Raw genomic sequence first — 22,639 nt, 5'->3', positions numbered from 1 at the left:
TATTTACACATGACGGAATTACGCAGAAATTTGGAAGAGCGACACCTTAAGTATTAGCGATTAATTTGCTTGGGTTAGGGTGCAAGAAATAGGTCCATCGGTTCAAATCTTTCCAGGAGGTAGGAGTAATGTACATATCGAAGACTAATGTGTTATAATCGAAAAGCAATAAAAAAACACTCCCAAATAGTTTATTATAATCTCTTATTTATTAGCCTTTCGTAAAGGGTCTTTCGATAAGAACGGGTAGACGTTGAAATGGAATAAAACAGGTTATGTGTGAGGTATTAACGAAATTCTTTTTTTATTTATAACTAGCGGTACCCGCACGGCTTTGCCCGTAATAGAAAATTAAGAGGTCATTTGGTTAGCTTGTATATTTACAAATAATGGATGGTGAATTTCTCGCCAATTTGCTACGTTCATTTGCTCGCCTATGTTCCACGTTATGATAATTTTCTCGTCCACCACGTAATGGTAATTTGCGCTCATCCACGGAATGATAATTTGTTTGGCCGTTAAATTGGAATAGAAAAAGAAGAAAATCATAGCTTCGAGGTGCACACCCCAAGTATCTTTCCTCTACGGCACACCCCCACGCTATAAACTAATTTTGTGCCAAACATGAAAATCGGTCGAACAGTCTAGGCGCTATGCACGTCACAGACATCCAGACAGAGATCCAGACTTTCAGCTTTATTATTAGTAAAGATAAAGAAGCCCATGCATTCCCTATGTATGGAATAGGAGGTTATTGAAATTTCCACCGCGGCTTCTCACCAGGGGCGGCAATTCAGCATTTCATTTGGGGGGTCGAGTTTCTTAAATATGAATTACCACAGTATGGAACCAAAACACATATTGGCTAACAGCAAGTATCATGATATGGGTTTAGAATTAATAAAGATAAGCGTTCAAAAAAATTTAAACTTTTATGACAAAATTCGTATTTTGATTTAGAATATGTTATCATACCAAGTGTTTTGGTACTACAGTTTTCACCTTATAATAAAGTTTTGATGCTTGATTTTTAAAATACGGAAGAACAGGAAATCTTGTTACTAATCCAGCAATGCCCTTGCCCAGTGTCATGCCCTTTTTTCAGCTAAGTTTTTTTATCCCCCATTGTGCTTTGAAAATAATTCTCTAAACTCCTGAAACACGAAAATTATTATTTCTCTACAAGCTGAACTGATTGGAATATTTGAAAAATAATTATAGTAACAAAGTTACGTATATGAAAACACACCTTTCACATCTTGCTCTTCAAAATCACTCAGGTAACTTTAAAAATTGTGATGATCTTCATTTTTCATCATTGAATAGTCTATTCTAGGCTAGTCTATAAACAATTCTTCTCGCCTCATGCTATAAATTTTACTCATAATTGAAACTATTTTTTGTTTTCAATCCAGCTAATATAGAGGAAAATATTTATCATCAAATCTTGTGTTAATTTCATTAGAAACTGAATCTATTATTCTATACAATATGTTAAATCAAGGTTTGATTTTACATCATCATGTGCATTTTAGTCACTTCGTCTAAATTCATTTGAATATTCTTTGCACCTTTTTAAAATATTCTGGAGTAAGATTTTTTTTTTTTTTTTTGAAAAGGTCCACGCTTTGTTGAAACATACATCCACCTGAAATTTATTAATAGCCTCAATTGTAGCTTAAACTGAAACTTAAAACAGTCCAAAAATTAAGGTTATGATTGGAAATGTTTCGATAGAGTAAAGCATTGTTCCAAAACTCTCCGCAATACAAACAACACTTATAAAAATTCATATGAAGACATGTTAAAGGACATTATCTTCTTCATTATTGAAAGAAATTTTTTTCCAAAATCACTGCTTTGAAATTATCGAGAACGGTTTTTAAGGTTTAAAAGAAAATCTCGTGTTTCCTCTTGAAGGCCCTATTGTGTTACCCTGAGATTGCATTGTTAAAGAAACCACAGAAAAGATATTTGTTGATGGTGAGATATTTTTTTCAAAAATAGTATGTATTTTTTAAGGTGTATCTATGGAAGTATACTATGCATTGAGCAGTTGAAATGTGTTTCTAGAAGAAGAAAGTGATAAACACTCATTTAATAGACACACTTAAAATGTGAGCGTAACAATGAATGTAAAATACCAAGGCATTTAGTGAAAATCATGCGGCCACACCACTGCACGGACCTCTCATCCGTCGCTACACAGAGCACACAAAAGTGAAATATTTAGCCGATATGAGGTTTACGTCTTTAGTTAAAATTAACCATGATTCTTCATCAGTTTTATCTGTTCTGAAAAGGCCGGTAAAAGCTTGATGAATTTCTAATTATTTAAAAAAATAGAAAACACTTGCTCATGTCTGAAAATATGTCGAGTTTCTTCAACCATTACGGAGAAACAGCAAGATTCTTTTTTCCTGAATATTGGTTTGCGATTTATGTAATCTGAATTTGCTCGTTTTTTATCATTCCTCTCAAAAAACTTGGGGGTGCAACCGCCCCCTCTCGACCCCCCTATTTGCCGCCCCTGCTTCTCACAGTGGCACTGATCAAAGTGATCCAATTTTCAATGACACTGCTGCATAGGTCAGTTAAATTCGAGTGATGACCTGAGTTATGTTGGCTTTAAGGGTATCGATCGATTGTGGCTTTTTTCTATAGAAATGTAATTTCAGAAAACTTCACTAGAGAAAGTCAAAAATTGCACGATCTTGGTGAATAATTCACGACCACTCTGCAAGAGATAACCATATTTTCAATCAAATCTTTCATGCAGAATGTCCAATGTGCATCATGGCGCCTCTGCTGGCATATATCACCGTCCTACTGAAACCATATGTCGTCTACGTTCATATTGTTAATCAGCATGGCTCCACTAAATTACACTTGCTCTTATAGGACGTGACAATCGCTGAAACTCATGGCAACAAAGAGGGCGCTACAGAGAACCCCTGTTTTCCACCACGTTGCCTACGTTGCCATTGATTGATGGATGCACCTGGTTCCTTTCAGCGCCTCTTGCGGTCAAAGTGGCCAATGTCCAATGAAAAATAAATCAACTTTGAAACTTGTCATTGATTGGTGGATGCACAGAGCAGATCATAGTTTCTTCGGTTTAACACAGAAAAGTCATAAATTGTCAAGGCCCGAAAGCGTCAGCACCACTAGATGGCGCCATGGTTTGAGTCAAAATAAATCGGCTATCATCGTCCTGTTGCAGTGATGACCTCACGAACGTCGTCATTTAAAGACTTTAGTTTTCACCGATTGAAAATATCCGATATATATGGAAATATCATATTTTCGAACCCTAATGATGATAAAGCAGTTAACCTAAATAACCTATATATAATTACTTTTTTTTACAATGTCATAAATTTTTTTTAAACATGTGCAACATTGTGGCACAAACCGCTCATTCATACAATTAGTTAATTTTCTATATGAATGCTCAAAATGTGTCAAGGAGTTTTCGGACGCCCTGTAGAATTCAAACCGCCCTAAACCAGGGCTAAGGCAGAAATACGTAAAATACACCGCCAGCTCAGTTATTCCATCTGAGGACTGCAGTTTCGTGTGTCTTAGCACTCATCACTGGGCACTCAGCCCGGAATAGGAAGTAACGGAGCTGGAGGCGGAAAACCTCTTAAAGGAGCCAAGAGAGTCAAAAAAAGTGGTAGCTAATTTAGAATTAGTACACCAGACGAGTGACCGCAGCAATGGTGCGGTTCAACTCAAAGGTGAGCTGGCGATGTATTTTATGTATTTCTGCCTTAGCCTTGGCACTGCAAAATACCTAGCTTTGCCTTCCCTTTGAGTTGAACCGCACCGTTACTGCGGTCACTCGTCTGGTGTGCTAATTCTACATTAGCTACCAGTTTGTTTGGCTCTCTTGGCTCCTTTAAGAGGTTTTCCGCCTCCAGCTCAGTTACTTCCTATTCCGGGCTGATGAGTGCTAAAAAACACGAAACTGCAGTCCTCGGATGGAATAACTGAGCTGGCGGTGCATTTTTGTGAACGGGTGTTTGTATAAACAAATGTTGCTTATATTTCTTCCGAAGATTTCGAGTGTGAAAATTTTTTGAACGTTGAAAACCTTACACTATACGGCAAAAAGGAGCCCAACCGTCTACTTTTCACGCAATCTTTCAACACTGCGCATTAAGGCGCACAAATGTAAATAAGTCATTCCCTTCACACAAGCTCATAAGCGGAGCAATGTGTTAAAGGAAAAGAAAACTTTTTTTCCCATTTTGTCTGCATTTTTATGCATAAAATAAAACTTTCGTATAAACGTAGAACAAGAAGTATATTCGAGATACAGAGACAACTTTGTGTTGAACTTTATTTTAGGACTGAATGAAAACTTCGAGATGAAAGAGTATTCGAGTTATAAGACTTCCCTTCCTCAAAAACTTAGCTGTATTGATGCATATTACTTTCTTCAAACCGTGAAAAGATATTATGGGTACGGGGCTATGGGTATGGGAGTACTATAGTTAAAGTGTTTGTATTTTTGCACAACAGAACTTAACATCAATAAAGAAAAAGTGGATATGAAAAAAGCACTTAAAACAAATAAATAAATAAAACAAAAACAACTGAGTCTAAATTAAAAAAAAATCGACAAAAAACAGCCATTGTTATGTTTCTAATCGTTGATTGACTCGCGAATAATTCGCCTCGCAGTTAATCCGCTCCGGATAATCGGGACATCGGGAGTTTACTGTACTTACAAAACTGTTGGAAACTTTTGAGTGCATAATGCGAAAAAAAGAAAAAATATGGTAAATGTGCTACATCAGGCTACCCAATGATCCAACGCAGTGAAAAAAATTTGTGGTCCAAAACCTGTAGTGACTCAACGATAGAACAAGTCTTGATGAGAGCAATGAGCAATACACTCCATCTCACATATTTGACTGTCCGGCAATACTTTCGAATCTTCCGAAAATCGGTATGCTTTTTTCGGAACCGGACCTGTACTGTACCATTTTGGAGATGGTCGGAGCTTTTGTTCGTGCCTTTGGCATCATTTGATCAAGACTCAGCGAAGACAAGGCATCATCATATCATCATTCCATTTTTGAAGCCTATGTGTGTAAAGCTGCACAATTTGAGTACAGAAGCCTGATGGTTCTACTACAGTTTTCAAATTTCGTGCTGCTTGCGAAATTCGATACTTTTTACAGAGAAAATTATATCATCTTGTTCTTCTAATCAAATGATCCAGGGCCGTAGCCAGAGTATAAATTCGGGGAGGGTTTAAAAACTTTCATGCGGAGCTTACGAACTATAAAGAAAGTTGTGCTTATGTTCAAGTCGTCGGGTTGTCTTTTATGAAAGCGTTTTATGCAATTAATATACATATGGAAGAAATTTGAGTTTTGGAACAATATTTTTTGGAAATTTTTAAATATGAACGAACATTTAAATGTCAAACCCAACTTTTCGGGAGGAGGGGGGATTTGAACCCTAAGAACCCCTCCCTTGTATGATCAGTTTTGATAAAACGGATTTAGACGCTGTTCTGCAGAGGTCGGGAGGGCAAAACGTTTCAAACGTTACCTCGGTAGCTCTGAGCTCTGATAAGCAAATTTTCAAAAATAGAAGTATTTCAACTAGAAATTCATTCTACGATAGTAAATTTCGCTTCGGTAGTGCCATACCCTGCGCTCTTTTCTTCGCCTAAAGTTTTGGTTTAATTTTAGCAACTTAAACCGTCCTGACGTGACAGTGCATCTTAAGATTTTAATTTTTTTCATAATTCCATATTCCACCAATGAAAAAAAAGAACGAACAGTATGGTAATAAAATATGAGTATTGACCATTTTTGAGGGAAATAAATATTGCTTGACATTGTTACCTTACCTTTTTAGAATTCTTGTTTTCCCAGTCGCCGTTGGAGGGAAAGCCCTCAGAGCTTTTTGTTCTGTCCTCCAAGATCATTCCAGTTGAAGGACTAAAAAGAAAATTGAAAAATAAATAAATAAATAAAATAAAATAAAAAATAAATAAAAGGAGTTGAAACTAAATAGTTCAAGAGCCCATGAGTGCCAGACCTACATCATAGTTTTTAGGCTCAAAAATGTTTTGCGTAATGACATTACAGCGGGCAAGAAAGATTCGCTATTAATTAAGCTAAGTTGCGCTGGCTTTGGCAGGAAACAGGGCTTAGCAAAGGTGCGTAAAATTGCTATAAAAATATAAAATTCGTAGATTCATTCCATGTCACGTGACCTGGTGGTCCCCATCCACCTATCTCCGATTTGGAGGACGTTTTAGAGAGGTGAAGACATGCCATTGAAACTAACATGTGCAAATTTTCAGCTTCCAAGACACAAATCATGAGGACATAGGACACCTCAAAAAGAAAAGAAAAGAAAAAGTGGGCTTCAAAATGGCCTCCAATGGGGAAACCGTACCAAATATATGGCAATTCGTTTCACAAAGCTAATCCGCCATTTTGGAACCCCCTTTTTTTTTCGATCCTAGATCCTCAGAGTTTGGATCTTGAAAGCTGAAAATCTGAACAGGTGAGTTTCAAAAGGCATGTCTGCACCTCCATAAAATTTCGTTCAACTCTGAGATGATCAGGTGGAGACGACGAGGTCACTTGAAGTGGAATGAGTCAGTTTTTGACGCAACTTTGCTACCTGTTTCCTGCCTAAGTCAACGCAACTCAGCTTAATTAATGGCGAGCCGTTCTTACCAGCTGTGATGTCCTTACGCAGAAAATTTTTGGACCTTTATACTATGACGTAGGTCTGGCACTCATGGGCTCTTACTCTAAAAGGTGTGGCTTAAACTTTTAACTGCTCAGAACAATCTTTCATTTTGTGGGGCAATAAAAAATTCTGTCGCCAATTATAAACATCATTACATCTTATTACTATTACAAATGTAAATGTTTGTCTGGATGTTTGTTACTCTTTCACGCAAAAACTACTGAATGGTTTTTAATGAAACTTTACAATAATATAGTTTATGCATCAGAATAACATAGGGTAGTTTTCATCCCGTTATGGGGCGCAAAACCCTTCACAGGGGGCAATAAAATACAATTTTCACATAAATTCTTTAATACGGGGGTAAAAAAAAATACTTGCACATTTTCGTGCGTACATACTTGCACACTTGCATTCGATGGACATTTTATGTTCATCGGAAGCTCTAATTTTTCTGCTGAAGAAGGCACCTGTCCGAAATTTTCTAAGCAGAATAAAAAGCGAGTTATAAGTTTTTTTTTAGTTCCATGTTCGAAGGCTTCCCTCAACCCAATACAGTATTTAGTGTATCATCTCAACTCCCTGTCGATATCTACAATTTTTGTATTGTTGAATGTTTCTGCTTTTCGTTTGATTGTTCAAGGCTTTGCTCGTAAAATCTTAAAATAACGTTTTCGCAGAAGTTTGGCAAATAATAAATGGATTTGGTTGATTATTTTCCATTTTAATGTAATTTGATGCAATTCATGGGGTTCTTTAATTTATTTGTGTTGATTGGACACTTACTCATTATCCAATAGATCATACCCAACCTTTTCCCCCTTGCGAACCCCTTCCAAACTCCGAAAAAAATTGGCGAACCCCTTGGGTACTAGGTCGTAAAAAGCGAAAAGAAAAGAACGCGCGCGCACACACACGCATAGACAATAAAATTTAGAAGATTTCTTTTTAATTTGACGTTGCTACGTAGTTTATAACAACAACGAAAATACAATTGCAAAATATAGAATTACAAATATTGCTACGAACTAAAATGATCGCTAAAAAATGAATACAAAACAAATTCACTAAAAAATAAACTCAGTGATTATTCTGTGTTGAGCTTCAATCAACTTTGAAAAAAATTTCATAATGGGATATTTGTGGAACAAAGAGGTTCAAAGTTTGTCCGAAATTTTTTCTGACACTATGGTACATTTATCTCTAATCACTAAATCAGAAGTTAATTAAAGAATGATTTTTAAAGTACCTTTCAGGGAACTCTAAATGAACTTTTTTTCTCTCAGTAAAATAAGAACGATCTCTAGTTTTGAGTCTCCTTGAAAAGGACTACGAGTCTAGCTGTTTTATAAAGATATACTGCGTACATTAATCGTTTGATTGATGAAGAATTTTCTTGTAACTATACAATAAGTGCGGAGTAAAATACATATATTGAAAAATAATAGAAGCATCTATTTTCAATATACGCATTTACTCCAATTTTTACACAATATGTAATTTTTAACAAGACAAATACTTTTAAGCTTACTATAAGAGAAATTTTCCACACACATTTCATAAATTCCTTATTTACATATAGCGCAAATTAAGTTGCATGGATAAATTAAATTGATTTTTTTTTACTGTGTAAACCTGAAAGTGCCAAACTTTCACCCACGAAAAATTTCTATAGTAATAATTTTTCATATTTTCTGTGTTATTCTTGGATTCCTAGCACTTCTTTCTCTTTTTCGAAAGTAAAGCTCGAAATAAATTGTAGTCAATGTAGAGTGAGAATCATAGCAACAAACAACAGCGTGCTCTCACTTCCATGCATTTTTGACTCAACACAAGAGAAGAGCGATAGCTCTTTGTCGGACTCAAATGTCCGAATATAATATAATATAATCCCATAAAATATTTTGATGTTTAGTTTAAAAGAAACTATGCTCGTATATTCTCCAAAATTTGCCTGAAACCACTTGAACATGAAACTTCATCAAAATTAGGCATGTTAAAACTCCGCTATTCCCATTACAATATTTTTTTCGCGAACCCCGTGTAAACCTCTCGCGAAACCCTAAGGGTACACAGTGTTTAAAAACATTAATTTACATATGAAAAAAATTCACAAACTGGATGATATTTTTATGAGGCTTCAACAATTGCATTTAAAAAAATACTTACAGTCTTAAAAAGTGAAAATTGATAAATATAGAATACAGACCTTCCCAAAGCCCATCCAAAATAAATTTTTCTTAAAATATAATTTTAACACGAAAAATAAGACGTTGAAGTTTTATTGAAAAACTCCCCTCTACGATCTCTCTTTATATTGTGTCCATTTTTCACGCAGTGCTCGGCTCAAACGCATCAATTGAGTTCGGTAAAGTTGATTGGCACCAGTCTTCGTCGAATCTAGTCTCCAATTCGGTATCTCAAACTTTTCTGGCTGTCCATTGTGTTCTTTGTCATTGGTATCATAATCACCACTACTAAAACGCCTATACCAAAACTCGCCTGTGGAAATCGATAAAGCATGTTCCCTGTAAGATTCTTGCAGCATTCGATTGCCTCAAACCGCACTTTTCTTCAAATGGAAGCAGAAAAGTGAACTTTCCCCGCAAATTGTGTTTCTTTGACACAAAAGTTGACATATTCAGAGCACACAAAAACTATGTTGTTTCCACTTCAGCGAAATGTAACATAACTGAAAACGAAAGCCTAACGATGAGGTTATAAAATGAAGTTAGTTACAACATTGTCCGTTTCGATTTAATACCAGTGACGCCATGTCTTGAAAATCCTTTAAAACTTATTTGTACACCAGATACTTTTTCGGGATGTTTGCAGTCTATTGTCTCGAATGCAGCTGCTTTCATTTCATCATCTACTGATAATGACTTTATAATTTTATGCATCAAATTCTGTTCAATTCTGATTGATTCAAGTTGCATGGGGTTGGAAGGTTTCAGTAGTTTTTCCTTAGGTACATTCAGGAGAAGGTATTCCAATTTCAATTTATAAGTCTTCTGTAAAGAACTGCTTTGTGTTTTCAGTCATCTGGGCTCTGTAACGTTATAGTTTCTCCATAAATTAGTTGAAGGTAACCTGATTAGTTTTTCGGACAATATTAAAGCTCTTTCCTGAATTATTACCTCCATTGGTTTGTTGCCTGTTAAGGATGCATTCATTGCATGAATTGGTGCGGTTTTTACTGCTCCAGTTATGAGCCTCAAAGCATCGTTTCGAAAGATCTCTAGTTTAGAAGTGTATGTATTGCTACAGGTAATCAGGGCCTCACAACAGTAATTTATTAAGGGTTTAACGTATAAATGTGTGGCAAAGTAACGTATAATACTGACAAAGATAACATATGAAGCTATACAGGGTGTTCCGTTTTAACCTGCAAAAAAACTCTATTTTCGCAACCGTTAGTCCTAGATGCATACTACCACTTGCAAAAACGTTCAAAATCAGATATACAGTTAAGGTATTGAAAATTTTAAATGAAAATAACAATTAATAGAAAAATACAAAATTTAACTTTTTATACGAGCCTCAGGTCCTTTAACTTATATTTAGGGAAATAACCTCCATTGAGAAACAATTCCAACACAAAAAGTTTGAAGTTAGTCCGACCAATATTCGCCGAGATATGAAACGCAGCGTTTTGTGACTTACACCACTTTACACTCGCCGTCAATAACACCTTTTTGGGGAAAATATAGCAGTTAATAAGTGTTTAAAATTATATGTGTGCAGAGTGTGGTTTCTCAAATTGTTCGAGATTTTGCAGCGTTTTTTACGTATCACGGCATAACATTTGCATGAATTTTTGAATAGCAATGAAAAATATAAATACCTTGTTTTTTTTTTACCTTGACAACCTGTCATTCTACTGAAAGGGCAATAAGTTCCAATCTCATCTTCTGTATGGTCATTTAAAACTTTGAAATTTAATATCTCCTTGAGTTTTGGTCGCACAACTGTCAAGTTTTTTTGTGTCAGTAATAGTTTTTAATGGAGATTATTTCTCTGCATATAAGTTAGGGGACCTAGGGCCCGTATAAAAAGTTAAATTTTGTATTTTTTGACTCATTTTTATTTTTGTTTCAAACTTTCAATATCTTAACTCCGCATCTGATTTTGAATCTTTTTGCAATTGGAAGTATGCATCTAGGACTAACAGTTGCGAAAATAAAGGTCTTGCAGGTTAAAACGGAATACCCTGTATATGCAAGCATCACAAAACCTTTGACCGTAAAATTCCGACTGTTCCGGAATATGAGACCCCAACGTCAGAAGTTAAGGGTTAATGAAATGAAATTGATGCAAGACACCAAGAGTTGCAATTAGTAAAAGCAAACTAACTTCTAAACAAGTCTTATCATTGAAATTTACTACATCTTTTGTATGATACTATACTATGTCTAATGTATTTTTAGAGGAGAAAGAGTTGTTTACTTGTGGCATAGAAATTGTGCTGCTGACAACGACAGAGACAACTTTTCGGAAAAGCAACGTTTCGTGTTCTCTACGAATATGTAACAGTTTCTATCGGCATGAATTTCAAAATAAGAGCAATACAAAGAGGACCCAATCTTGATTTTAAGCGAGGATAATAATAACCTAACGTCTGAATAACCAGCCTCCTGTCAGCCAACGATTACTGCAAAAAATCCATTTGTTTCTGGTGGGTCGATTTCTCAGTCGGCCGCCAAACTGATCACCAATGTCAGATGCAAACACCGTTCGCAGCACCAGGAGTGATGACACATTGCGATACGGTCTCGATCATTTAATTTCCATTTAATGAGAGGGAAATCCGTGTCCCATGGTTGATGTGGGACAGTCAGCGCCCAGTGGAGCGAAACGGAGGAAACGGGGTCGGACTGACCTTAGCACCGGAATCACCAACGAGATGAGGGCGACCGATGTCTCCAGCTTTCCTTCTCATGCATCAGCTGTCAAGTTAAAGGCACACAGAAATCGAATAAGGCTCATGCAGGGCAGTCGTCAACACGAGCCCCCCCCCCCCCTATTTTTTTCAGAAATAGGGGCCATCAATTTCACTTTAGTGATGCAATATTTTTTTAAGGAAAATATTCGCAATCTTTATCATTTTTATACCAATTGTCATTTATTACGACTGGAATAAAAGTGACAAAAAGTTTTCCCTTTAAATTTTAAAAGAAAAAGCAATCGTAAAGTACTATTTAGGAACTTTAAAGAATCTGTATTAGATAGAAGAAAGAAAAAGAAAATTAAATTGAATTCTGAAATTTTGAATTCAAATTATGTTTTCTAAAACTAAAAATTATGTACAAAAATTACAAATTATGTAAAAAATTATGTAAAAAGTACAAATTATGTTTGTTTGAGAGCTGATCGATCGAAATTTCTTTTCTGTGATCAATGTACATTATTAGAGGAAACATTGCTTTTGTTTTATTCATTAGGGACATGTTTTCAGGAATTTATCTTTTGGCTTGAGGATTCTTTCTTCGGGGGAACGAAAAAAGAGTTGGTTTGACAAAACGAAAGCTATAAATGAAAGCTCTTTTTTAAAGTGAAACCTTTTTTATGAGAGCTTTGAAGCTCCTATCCACAAGCTTTTTGTGTGACGGAAGTGATGTAATTGTGTTTTAGTTGTTGCCAACCCAAAAAACAATGAATATGTTAATAAATTTAACAAAGTAATTTCAAGAGTGAAATTAAGCAAACATATAATTCACGCCATCAGTTTAAAGCGTAGTCCACATTGCTTTATGAAGGTTTTAGGAGATTTGACGGTAAATTATTTGCTTTTTTTTTCAGCTAATGCCCGATATTGCCAAGGGGTTGTTTAACCATAAACCATATCTAAATTAAACTTATGATTTTTTTAAAGAATTTTTCTTGTGATTTGAACACATAAGTTTAAAGCCAAAGAACATATTTTAAAGTGTTTAAAAAAACAGGCATTTAAGATCTTCGATTATAATAATTTTTAGATTGTAAAGACAAAATAAACTAACTTTTATACAGAATAATTTTTTCGGTATAAATTTAATATAAATTTTCGGTAAAAAAAATTAAACTAGGGTAACACTCCCAGTATTTGGCAGGACACCAGTGATTGGCACTTCCAACAAAAATGTCCTAAAATAAGATTCGTATCCAATCTTTTTAAAAGTAGAAGGCTATATACCAACTGAATGTACATTTACTTTAAAGATTATAACTTCAATTCATATTACTAAATGGTAGCAGTGCATAAGAAAGAGAAACAATTGGGACTTGTGTTAAATCAGACATTTTTGGTGCAAAAGCTTCTTCTCTGGCTTAAGGGAAGCATCCATAAAAATTTGACTTAAAATATATTTTAAACTTTTGTTGCCAAAAGTTTTGTTTAGTTGAAAGGTGTTACTTCGAGTGGGTAGAAATACATTTTTTGTCCTTTTTTGGATTTTCGAAATAATGATGGATGCCTTTTAGTGGTGCTTCAGTTTTGCTAGTCTACAGTAATTGGCACATGTGCCTATACACACTAATATGTTGTGCAATATGTTACTGGTTTGATTTCTGATACTTTTGCAGCAACTATATTGTTCAATTTTTATGATTCCTTAGAATCATCGGGTCAGTGCTCCTTTTTCTGCGGAAACAGCTATAATTCGTCAAAATCGAAACTGCATACCGAGTAATGAAACAGCAATAATCTCGGTATATCATTTTCCGTGCAACAAATTTATTTTTGTTTCTCTAAAATACTTTTTCAACTTCAAGATGTGTAATTTAACATTAAATTATGTAAAATTACCTACTTTAAAATTAACATCAATTATGTTTCTTATGATGATAAAATTTGTAAGTAATCTAAAAGTGTAATTTGTAAGTGAAAAATAAAGTGATTTTCAACTCTATTAACATGTGCCAATTACTGGATTTCAAAGTGTCATACACTGGGGTATCGGGTGCCAATTACTAGTGATTTTTGTAACTTTTTATAAAAATACTTTTATAAAAATATCTATTCAAATATTTTTGATTTTAGTGCGCTACATAGATGCACAGATGTGCATTCTTTAATACATACAAAAATATTTCAAGTGAATAATTTTTTTCTAAGTAATAAAAACAGAGATAAGTTTAAGAACAAACTCTTAAAGTGACAAGTACTGGGGTCGTTACCCTATGCTTATTTTAAAAAAAGTGAGAGGGGTGAGAGAAGATGAGAAAAATATGCATGAGATAAATATACATTTCCCTGAATCTGAATATAAATGGGAAAATCCAAAATTTCTGGTTTTGAAAAACTTTGAATTGCTCATTTATTGCTCTTCGTTCAGTAAAAAAAAAAAAATCCTGCTTCTGCAAAAAAACATAAAATCAACAAAAAGGCACACCAGAATTTACCAACTCAAAATAGACGGGCGATACAAAAACACGTTTTATCACAACACTTTTTGCATTAACAAAAACAGTTAGAGGTCATCTTACCTCCTTGTTTAAGTCCTAGAACCGGTAAAAGGTATTCATTGTATTCTCCGTACTAAGCATTCGCTAAACAGCGCTGGTTGCGACCATTTTAATTTCGAACGATCGAAGCAATTCAAAATACTATCATAATAATGCAAAGTGTAGCGACCAGGCATAGAAAGATTCACCTCAACAGCGGATTAAAAGCGACTTGTAGCGTAAAAACCGTAACAACCTCCACTGGATGAGTAGTTGGCTATTAAACTTTAAACATTTCAATGTAATCCAGAAGATTCCTTGCTGATTAAAAGGAACGAGGCTGAACTACTAATCCGTCTTTCCCCAGATTTCATGTTCTTATTTGTCTGCCCCAAACCACCACCTTACTTTCGGAAGGAAAAAACAACCGTAAGCCTACCACACACAAAAACTGAAATTAAATCCTCACGCGAAGTGATGTAACCTTACTTCGAAGACACCATTGTGGTGTGTGTGATGAACGCTTAACCTCTTCCTTCAAAAATTAAATACTTCCCCACGTCGTTGATAATCTCCGATGATATTCTGAAATCAATGGCGAGCAGTTTGTTCTTGCAAATAAGATGATCACTCGCTAGTTGTGGCATTGTTTGAGCAGCAACTTTCGACTGAAGACCTTTGAACTGACGTCAAGGGCAATTGAATTCCGTGGTCAAGCGTTGGGAGCTTTCAGCTTCGGAAACAATTCGTATGGATTGTTGATGGTATTCTATTGTTTTTTTCCCCTTCATGTTCTTTCAATAACTTAAATGCTAGTTGTATTTTGTTGTACATGGGTACCATTAAACATTTGATTGATTTTATATTCAAGTTGAACCACATGAAGTAGCCTCGTCGGCATATGGGCTTCTTCTTCTTCTTTCTTCCTTTTGAGTCCAGCCTCGATCAAAAGCAAAGAAAATTTAAGTAGTCATTTTCCCTTTTTAAATTTTTATGTACTACTTACTAGTTTGAAATCATTTAGCTATTGCAAAATCTAGAACAAGGACTGGACAGTCATTCTGCAAACGATTTCTTCAATGCAGATTTCATTCACGAATAAATGAGTGCAACAGTATTATGACAGAGTCAACTTAAAAAATATTTTTAATGAGAAAAAGGTTATGGCACAAACTTGGTGCTCTCATATTAACAATTTTGTGCCACACGAAAATGTTTTACATTTCCAACCCTAGCCATCTGGATTATTTTCAGCAACGGTATTATATTTCTGAGATGTGTAGTTATATTGCGTAAAATTTTGCATCCCGTTGTTTCGAATAACATGGAAGTCGCGCTTAAAAATCCCCAAAAAGGGTCATACAGTTGGCGCACTTGACGGTAACATTGCAAATCGTGTCGCCCAACTTGTCTAGTGGTCAGAGAGAGGAGTCTGACTGCGATGAGGTGGTCCCGGGTTCGAATCCCTGCTCAGGCATGGATGTACTTTCTATCTCCTACCCTTGTTCTTCCTTTCTGGGAATGTGTTGTTGTGCTGTGAATGGTTGCCTACCCTATAAACGGGTCCTTTTGGGCATCTGTGTAATGTGGAAGTCGGACTTACACCAAATTGCGGTACAGTTGGAAAAGTGAAGCAGCGCACCCCAAATTGCCAGCCTAGCTGGCACAAGACGACAACAACAACAGTAACACGTATTTTATAATTTAAAAGTAATTGATTTCAATGATTTTTCATAATAAAAAATGTGATTGAATTTTTCCTTCTCACAAGACAAGGAAAACATTATAAATCGTTTGAAAGCAAACATCCAATTCTTCCGAGCGATAAGACACCCCACCTCACTTGTTAACAATTAACAAGAAAAGCAAAAAGTCTTCGCGCAACTTCGAGATAGTGAAAACCAGCAAAGAATAAATCGAGTTAATTCACCAACTAAAGTGAACATCACAAAATACTATTTTCACATGCGAAAGGACGCGTGCTAGTTTTGTTGCGGGAGACTTTCAGTTATGACGATGTCTGACTCAGTTTGAAATGTCTCGTCTAGCATCTGACATTGCATAAAATCTTTTTAGAGACTATTATGTTTGCGTTACAAAGTAAATATTATGTAATTCCCCAGTTAACCCACTAGAGTGCAGATTTTCTGCACTGGTGTGTTGCTCAATCCATTTGCAACGATGTGACATGTTTACGTTTATACTTGCGTTTTGTTCCCGAAATTTTAAACTCTGGCTTTTAATTTTTATGTGTTTATTATGAAACCATTATGTTTCCTAATGCAAAGTGTCATGTTTCTAATAATTTAAAAAAAAAAAAATTATTTGTACATGTTGCGGGTAATGAACGTGCATTCACGCTCGTAACACGTACAAATCATAATTTTTCTTCCTTATAGGGAAAACTGGACTGAAAAACAAACACCATCAAATGAACAAACAATAAGTACGCTAACTAAAAACACTGCACTTGAATTATGACAGACTCGACTGCAATTCCCGAAAGAAAGTATACGTTGAAAATACTTGTGTCAAGTACTTCCAGTTACGGAGGATATCTTGCTTTCAGAGGAAGATCTGAAATTCTATCTGAAGCAGAGGCAATTTACAAGTTTGGCAGTTTGGGGGCCAGTCGAAATGTATTTTTGGGGCCCCTTTTGTCTATCCCGGAACTTGTAAACCATTTATCATGTGCATTCTTGTAACTCCCACGGAGTTCCTATTATCATGGGGGGCCCTCGCAACTGTGACATTTCCGATATGGTAAATCCGCTCTACTGATCTGAGGATGGAAGGCAAGTTTTACTGTAAAAAATTGTTGCAATAGTACAACAATTTACAAGTTAGAATACTAGATACCATCTGGTAGCCGTAAATCTGATGCCAGAATCTTTATAATCAAAATTTGACTTTAATGCTACAGCAGCAGTCGAAAGCATTGGAAATTCCTTAGTTTTCTTCGATCAGTGGTGATCAACCTACGGCCCTCCCTCGCGCCGCCTGCGGTAGTGAAGATGATTCGTGTGACCCGTTACTATGTTCAACGAATGTTATGTTCTGAAACCTTCCAAAATAACAGATCATTTTAATTCTGCTTTTCTACAAAGAATTATTGTTGCAAATCTGGAACCAAATGCTGTAAAAACAATTAATTTCGCGAGGCCATTGCAATCGTAAAAATTTAAGATTCACGAAATATATATTTTTTTTTATTCCCAACTTCCGGTTCTGTTCTTATAATATTCGCGAAATTTTTAGCTCGCAGAATCACCGATATCTTCATTTTCGCGAAAATTACGGCTAGCGAAAATAAGTGCTTTTACAGTAGTCAGAAATCTGTTTCCAAGAAAGCAGATGGGCACTTCGTATTCATAAAATAAGCTTGTAGTAACGACAACAAAAATCCTTGGTTGGTTATTTTCCTTCCTTTTCCGTATCTTCCAATGTTATAGTGAAAAAATGAAAATGTTAAGTAACATATTATACATGTTCTGCCCTCGAGATTCATCCTATTAGTCGCGGCCCTCCTGTGAAAAAGGGTTAGGTCCCACTATCTGAGAGGATGAAGTACATTAAATGTCGTATAGCTTCCTTATGAGAATGCAATTTATGATTCTCGAACCGGGGGATCAAAACTAAATGATCATCATACAGTGAAACCTGTGTAAGTTGACCACTCGCGGTGCAGTACTTTGGTGGTCAACTTATAAAGGGCGGTAATTTTTTTTTTTTTTTTTGTCATTTCTTGCACCACGTATTCATTTTTTAAGGAATTCACCCTTACTCTTTCTGTTCAACTCACTTTCATTTTTTAAGATTATTGAAAGTAAAACAATAATTAAAAATACTATTCAAATAAAGTTGTTAATTTTTCCTTGTTTTTAACTATATTAGACACTTTAGTTTTAGAAATTCCAGCTAATATTCTCTGGCTTTTCCATTTTCAGTTAATTTTAATATTTCATACTTTTTATTAATCTCAAATTCAGCTAACTTTCTTTTTGAAGCCTTTTTATGTAAAACTTATAGCACAAAGAGCAACAAGCTCGACTCTCCCAGTTTATAAAGGCAAAATTAAAATGTCCTATCTCTTAATCCCTTGCACCAGAAAAATTTAACTTTACTCATTAGCAAGCCCAGATCTGCGTACCTGCAGTGCAAGAGGCCCGCGTCTTTAAAAAGGCTAACGGCTCTAGAAATTGAAGGAAAAAAAAAAAAAAAAAAAAAAAAACTGGCACTAAGACTTATTCACTTTACTAAAAGACTACTTTAGTATCTCAAATAGAACAACAAATTAAAAACAAGTTTGGAGAATAAAGAGCAGCATTAAGCTTTATTCTGCTGTTTAGTTAGTAGCTGTTTAGTTAGTTTTGTCATCAAAGCCTTAACAACATTCTTGGAAAGCTATGAAAATAATAATAATAATAAATAAATAAATAATAAAATAAAATAATTTGCTGAAGAAAGTAAAAAAAAAAAAAAAAAAAACCCAAGTCTTCAACTTACAAAGGGTTTTTTACATTAGTTTCAAGATAGACAGGTGGTCAAGATAGAGAGGTGGTCAAGTTACAGAGGTTTTCCTTCATTATATGAGATAGGACTAATTCCGTTCCTGACAAAAACGGTCAACATAGACAGGTGGTCGACTTACAAGAGTGGTCAACTTTACAGGTTTGACTGTATTTCGAATCATCATTTGCACAAAATACGCGACATCGTTCATCAGATCTGCAAAATGAAACCATGAGCACACCGATGGGAGGTCACGGGAGGTCACTGAGTCCTTCCAAAAAATTCCTTAGCCGGCAAATTTTTCCTGACGATTCGGCAAAATTATCATCATTCGGCAGTGGCGGCTCGTGGGAGAGGCCAGAGGGGGCCCGGGCCCCCTCACTTTTTTCAGACAATAATTTATCACTTATTTCTTCTTCTTCTTCTTTTGTTCCTTACTGGTGCTGCAAGGGAGGCGTACTGCAGCGCCGGAAAGCGTACTGGACATAAAGGTGAGATTAATAATTTTCATGATGTAAGTAATTTTCCTGATAAATTCTGCAGCTTTTCCCTATATGATTTATTAAATTTTGTTTTTGACACTCAGGGGGTGAGAGTGCACCACCCTGATGGCAATCATGGACATAAACATGAGATTAAATATCTTTCGCTACTTACTTAGTAGTTTAAAGTATTTTTTTAACTTTTCCTGTGTTTAAAATGAATTTAATTTTATTTATTTAACACAAATAATTTTTTAAGAAGGTTTAAATATTAAAAAAATACTTTTAAAATATTTTTTTCTTTAAAACCGGGGGAGGGGGGGTGCACCCATGATCTGGCCCCCTCACTTTCTCAAGGCACGAGCCGTCACTGTCATTCGGCAAAATTTGGAGTTCCATTCTGCAAAATGAGAATTTTGCCCTCCCAAAACTTTTAAGTTCGGAGCCCCCTTGAGTGAAACCGTTATTTTGTAGTAAGTCGATGTGCTAATTCTACATTAGCTATCAGTTTGTTTTGCTCTCTTGGCTCCTTTAAGAGGTTTTCCCGCCTCCAGCTCAGTTACTTCCTATTCCGGGCTGATGAGTGCTAACAAGCACGAAACTGCAGTCCTCGGATCGAATAACTGAGCTGGCGGTGTGTTTTATGTAAACCGTTATTGATTGTCATTTCTTTTGCATCCTTCCTAACAGCAGAAGGCTCGTGAAACAGTTCTTTGGTGTGAAGGTCTCGGCATGTGCTTCATTTCATGAACCAAGCTAACGAGCTAAGGTCTTCGAGGAGACAAAAGAAAGTAAACTGCACTGGAGTTTCACGTGTGTCAGCCCGCTCCAATTGGCCTCTCTTTTGTACAAAATGAAAGCTTTCCAATCAACACAACAAAAGGCATCCCCGCGAAATGTGCCCACAATTAACCCGTTTTAACGAACTTTAGGAGCGAAACTTTTGTCTCCCGGGCTGAATCCGTAATTCGACGGACGGGCCGCGCCACGGTCCGCTGACTCCGCAGAATTGCTCATTCAGAAAGGTTTGGGGGCGATCGGAAGATTGCGCTCGCTCCGACTCATTAGTCCCGACCTCCTGCCCATATTGGATTGGACGCCTTGTGTGGTGTGTGCACGAGAAAAGAAAGGGCAAAAATGAGGTCTAAACAGATTCTTTCAAAAAAGTTAACAAGTTTCGCCTAGAGCTAAACAAGCCTACTTTCCCCCATGCCATTATGCCAACGTCGATTTTCTTCCGACAATATTCTCTCATTAGCTAAGATTGCAAATTATACAGTAAATCCTCAGTAATTCGAACCCTGTTAAACCGTGCTAAGTTTAATCCGGACAGCCATTTAGACGTATATTGTACATACTATGTAAATAAAAGGCGAGTTAGCGCAATAATTTATTTTTGTAGGCCGTATTTTGTATTTTTGTAGTTATCTCTTAACCAGTTTTGTATTTCATTCCGTTTACAATTTTTACTGCATACAGTAGCTTGTTGACTTATTTTGGCTCAATTTATAGGTTACTAGTGGTACCCCGCACGGCTTTGCCCGTAGTAGAAAATTGAAAGGTCATTTGGTTCGCCTGTATATTTCCAAATAATGGATAGGAATTTCTCGCCAATTTGCTATGTTCATTTGCTTGACCCTGTTACGGCTCCACGTTATAATAATTTGGTAAATTACTCTTCCACGTTTTAATAATTTGCTCGGAAAAATTTCTTTAAAGTTGAATAGAAAAAGAACAAAATCGAATTTTCGAAAAATCGCTTCGAGTGCACACTCCCATGCTATAAACTAATTCTGTGTCCAATTTCATGAAAATCGTCCGAACGGTCTAGGCGCTCTGACAGAGATCCAGACAGAGAAACTTTCAGCTTTATTACAGTACCCGCCACTAATAAAATCACTGGATTATAAAATCAGCCGCTTTTTAAAATCAAATCTGGAAGAACAGAATCATTGCAATATCAAAACATGTTAAAACCATCTCTTAATAAAATCATTATCGCCGTTTTATAAAATCACTTTTGGACATGTTGCGTACAAAATTGATAAAGAAGCTCCAAGAAGTGAAGTAGAAGGTCTCAGAAGATGAGGAAATCTCGTTGCCGAATTTCCCCTCTTCAATAGATGTCAGAAAAGCGCTTGATGTTTACGTTATACTATGTACTTTAGAGCAAAGAGAAAAATATAACGTTGAAAGCTACAGTGCATTTTGTAAAATCTTAAACGATATTGAATCCTTACTCTCAAATTCTGTTAACCAAACTGCAATACGCCAATATTTTAAGACCCGTGTGTAAAAAAATAATAATAAAAAAAAATCCCTCGTGGTTAGTTAAAAATGACAGCTGTATTTTGAAATACTTCAAACAAAAATAAATGACGTAATTCATTTCTTTTTTTAAAGTATTTAAACTTCAAAACCTTTCTTTTTTTACAATGTAGGCATGCCGGTTTATAAAATCAGCAGCTTTATAAAATCAAATGTCCTGAGAACGAATGTGATTTTAATAAGCGGCGGTCACTGTATTGGTAAAGATAAAGATTTTGATTACTCCGTACTTTCATTAATTAGGACGACCTAAACCCCTACTAGTCCTCGCCTCGTCCTGCGGCACCCAGTTTGGGAACCTCTGGGTTTCGAAACTTCTAAGAAGGGAAGGAGACATGTAAATTGAGGGTGCATTCACGGTGTGTGAACCTGTATCAGTTTCATAGTACAAAATAATCCATTCAGGGACTTCCATCTCCCCACCCAAAGGGAAATGAGATTTCTTCCACTGATAAATAGCCCTAAAACAAATTTTTTATGCCCAATCTCCTCAGGGGCATGTCCATTCTCCTCAATTTACATTTTTGAGCGAGGAGAAGTTTTCAATTTACCGAATGAAACACCAAATATGACCGCATGATAACATAGGAGCATGTCCACATACCTACCTACATCTAATGAGAAGAGACATATAGGAATCATTATAGGATTTTTTTTAAATTTTAATATTATAATATTGCATCAAAATTTGCCAAATCTTTGGGCACAATTTGCCGAATAAGAACTTTTTGGGAGGCCAAAGTGACCTCCCGTAACCTCCCATATGAAAGCCTCTGCCAATCTCAGAGAGTAAGTCTTAAATGCAATGACCAGAATGAATTCATCCAAGAGGTTAAAGAAGTCTAAACATTGAAATTTTCTTTCCATGATCCAACCGGTTTTTTTTTTATTTTTTATGTAGGTACCTATAAAATTGCATTTGTTCCCTTGAATGCGCTATAGATCATGTTTTTATTTTTTCATTTTCAAAAAAATTTGACGCTTTTAGTTGCATTTAGATCTTTTAAGAACTCAGTCACTTTCAGAGACAGATACAGACTACCATTTTAGTGGGGGGGGGGGGGGGGATTCACGCAGAAGAATATAGGGTTTTAAGTACTAAACTCTTCTGAAACTGTGTAGGGAAAAAGTGCTTGGGTGTCAATAAAAAGCACCAGATC

At 35.7% G+C, this 22,639-nt stretch overlaps 1 protein-coding gene across 1 annotated transcript in view; it reads right to left on the bottom strand.

Annotated features, from left to right (window-relative positions):
* Positions 1-22,639, bottom strand: part of LOC129222095 (uncharacterized) — a 157,416-nt gene that overhangs the window by 121,214 nt on the left and 13,563 nt on the right. Inside the window, exon 2 of the mRNA XM_054856531.1 lies at positions 5,876-5,966. Coding sequence (XP_054712506.1) covers positions 5,876-5,953 — 78 coding nt within the window. The 5' untranslated portion in view covers positions 5,954-5,966. The remainder of the gene's footprint in view (positions 1-5,875; positions 5,967-22,639) is intronic.

This window comes from Uloborus diversus, chromosome 5 (genome assembly GCF_026930045.1).
Source record: "Uloborus diversus isolate 005 chromosome 5, Udiv.v.3.1, whole genome shotgun sequence".
NCBI classification, from domain to species: domain Eukaryota; kingdom Metazoa; phylum Arthropoda; class Arachnida; order Araneae; family Uloboridae; genus Uloborus; species Uloborus diversus.
Note: the sequence above shows the minus strand (reverse complement) of the source record. Positions and strands in the feature narration are given on the sequence as shown.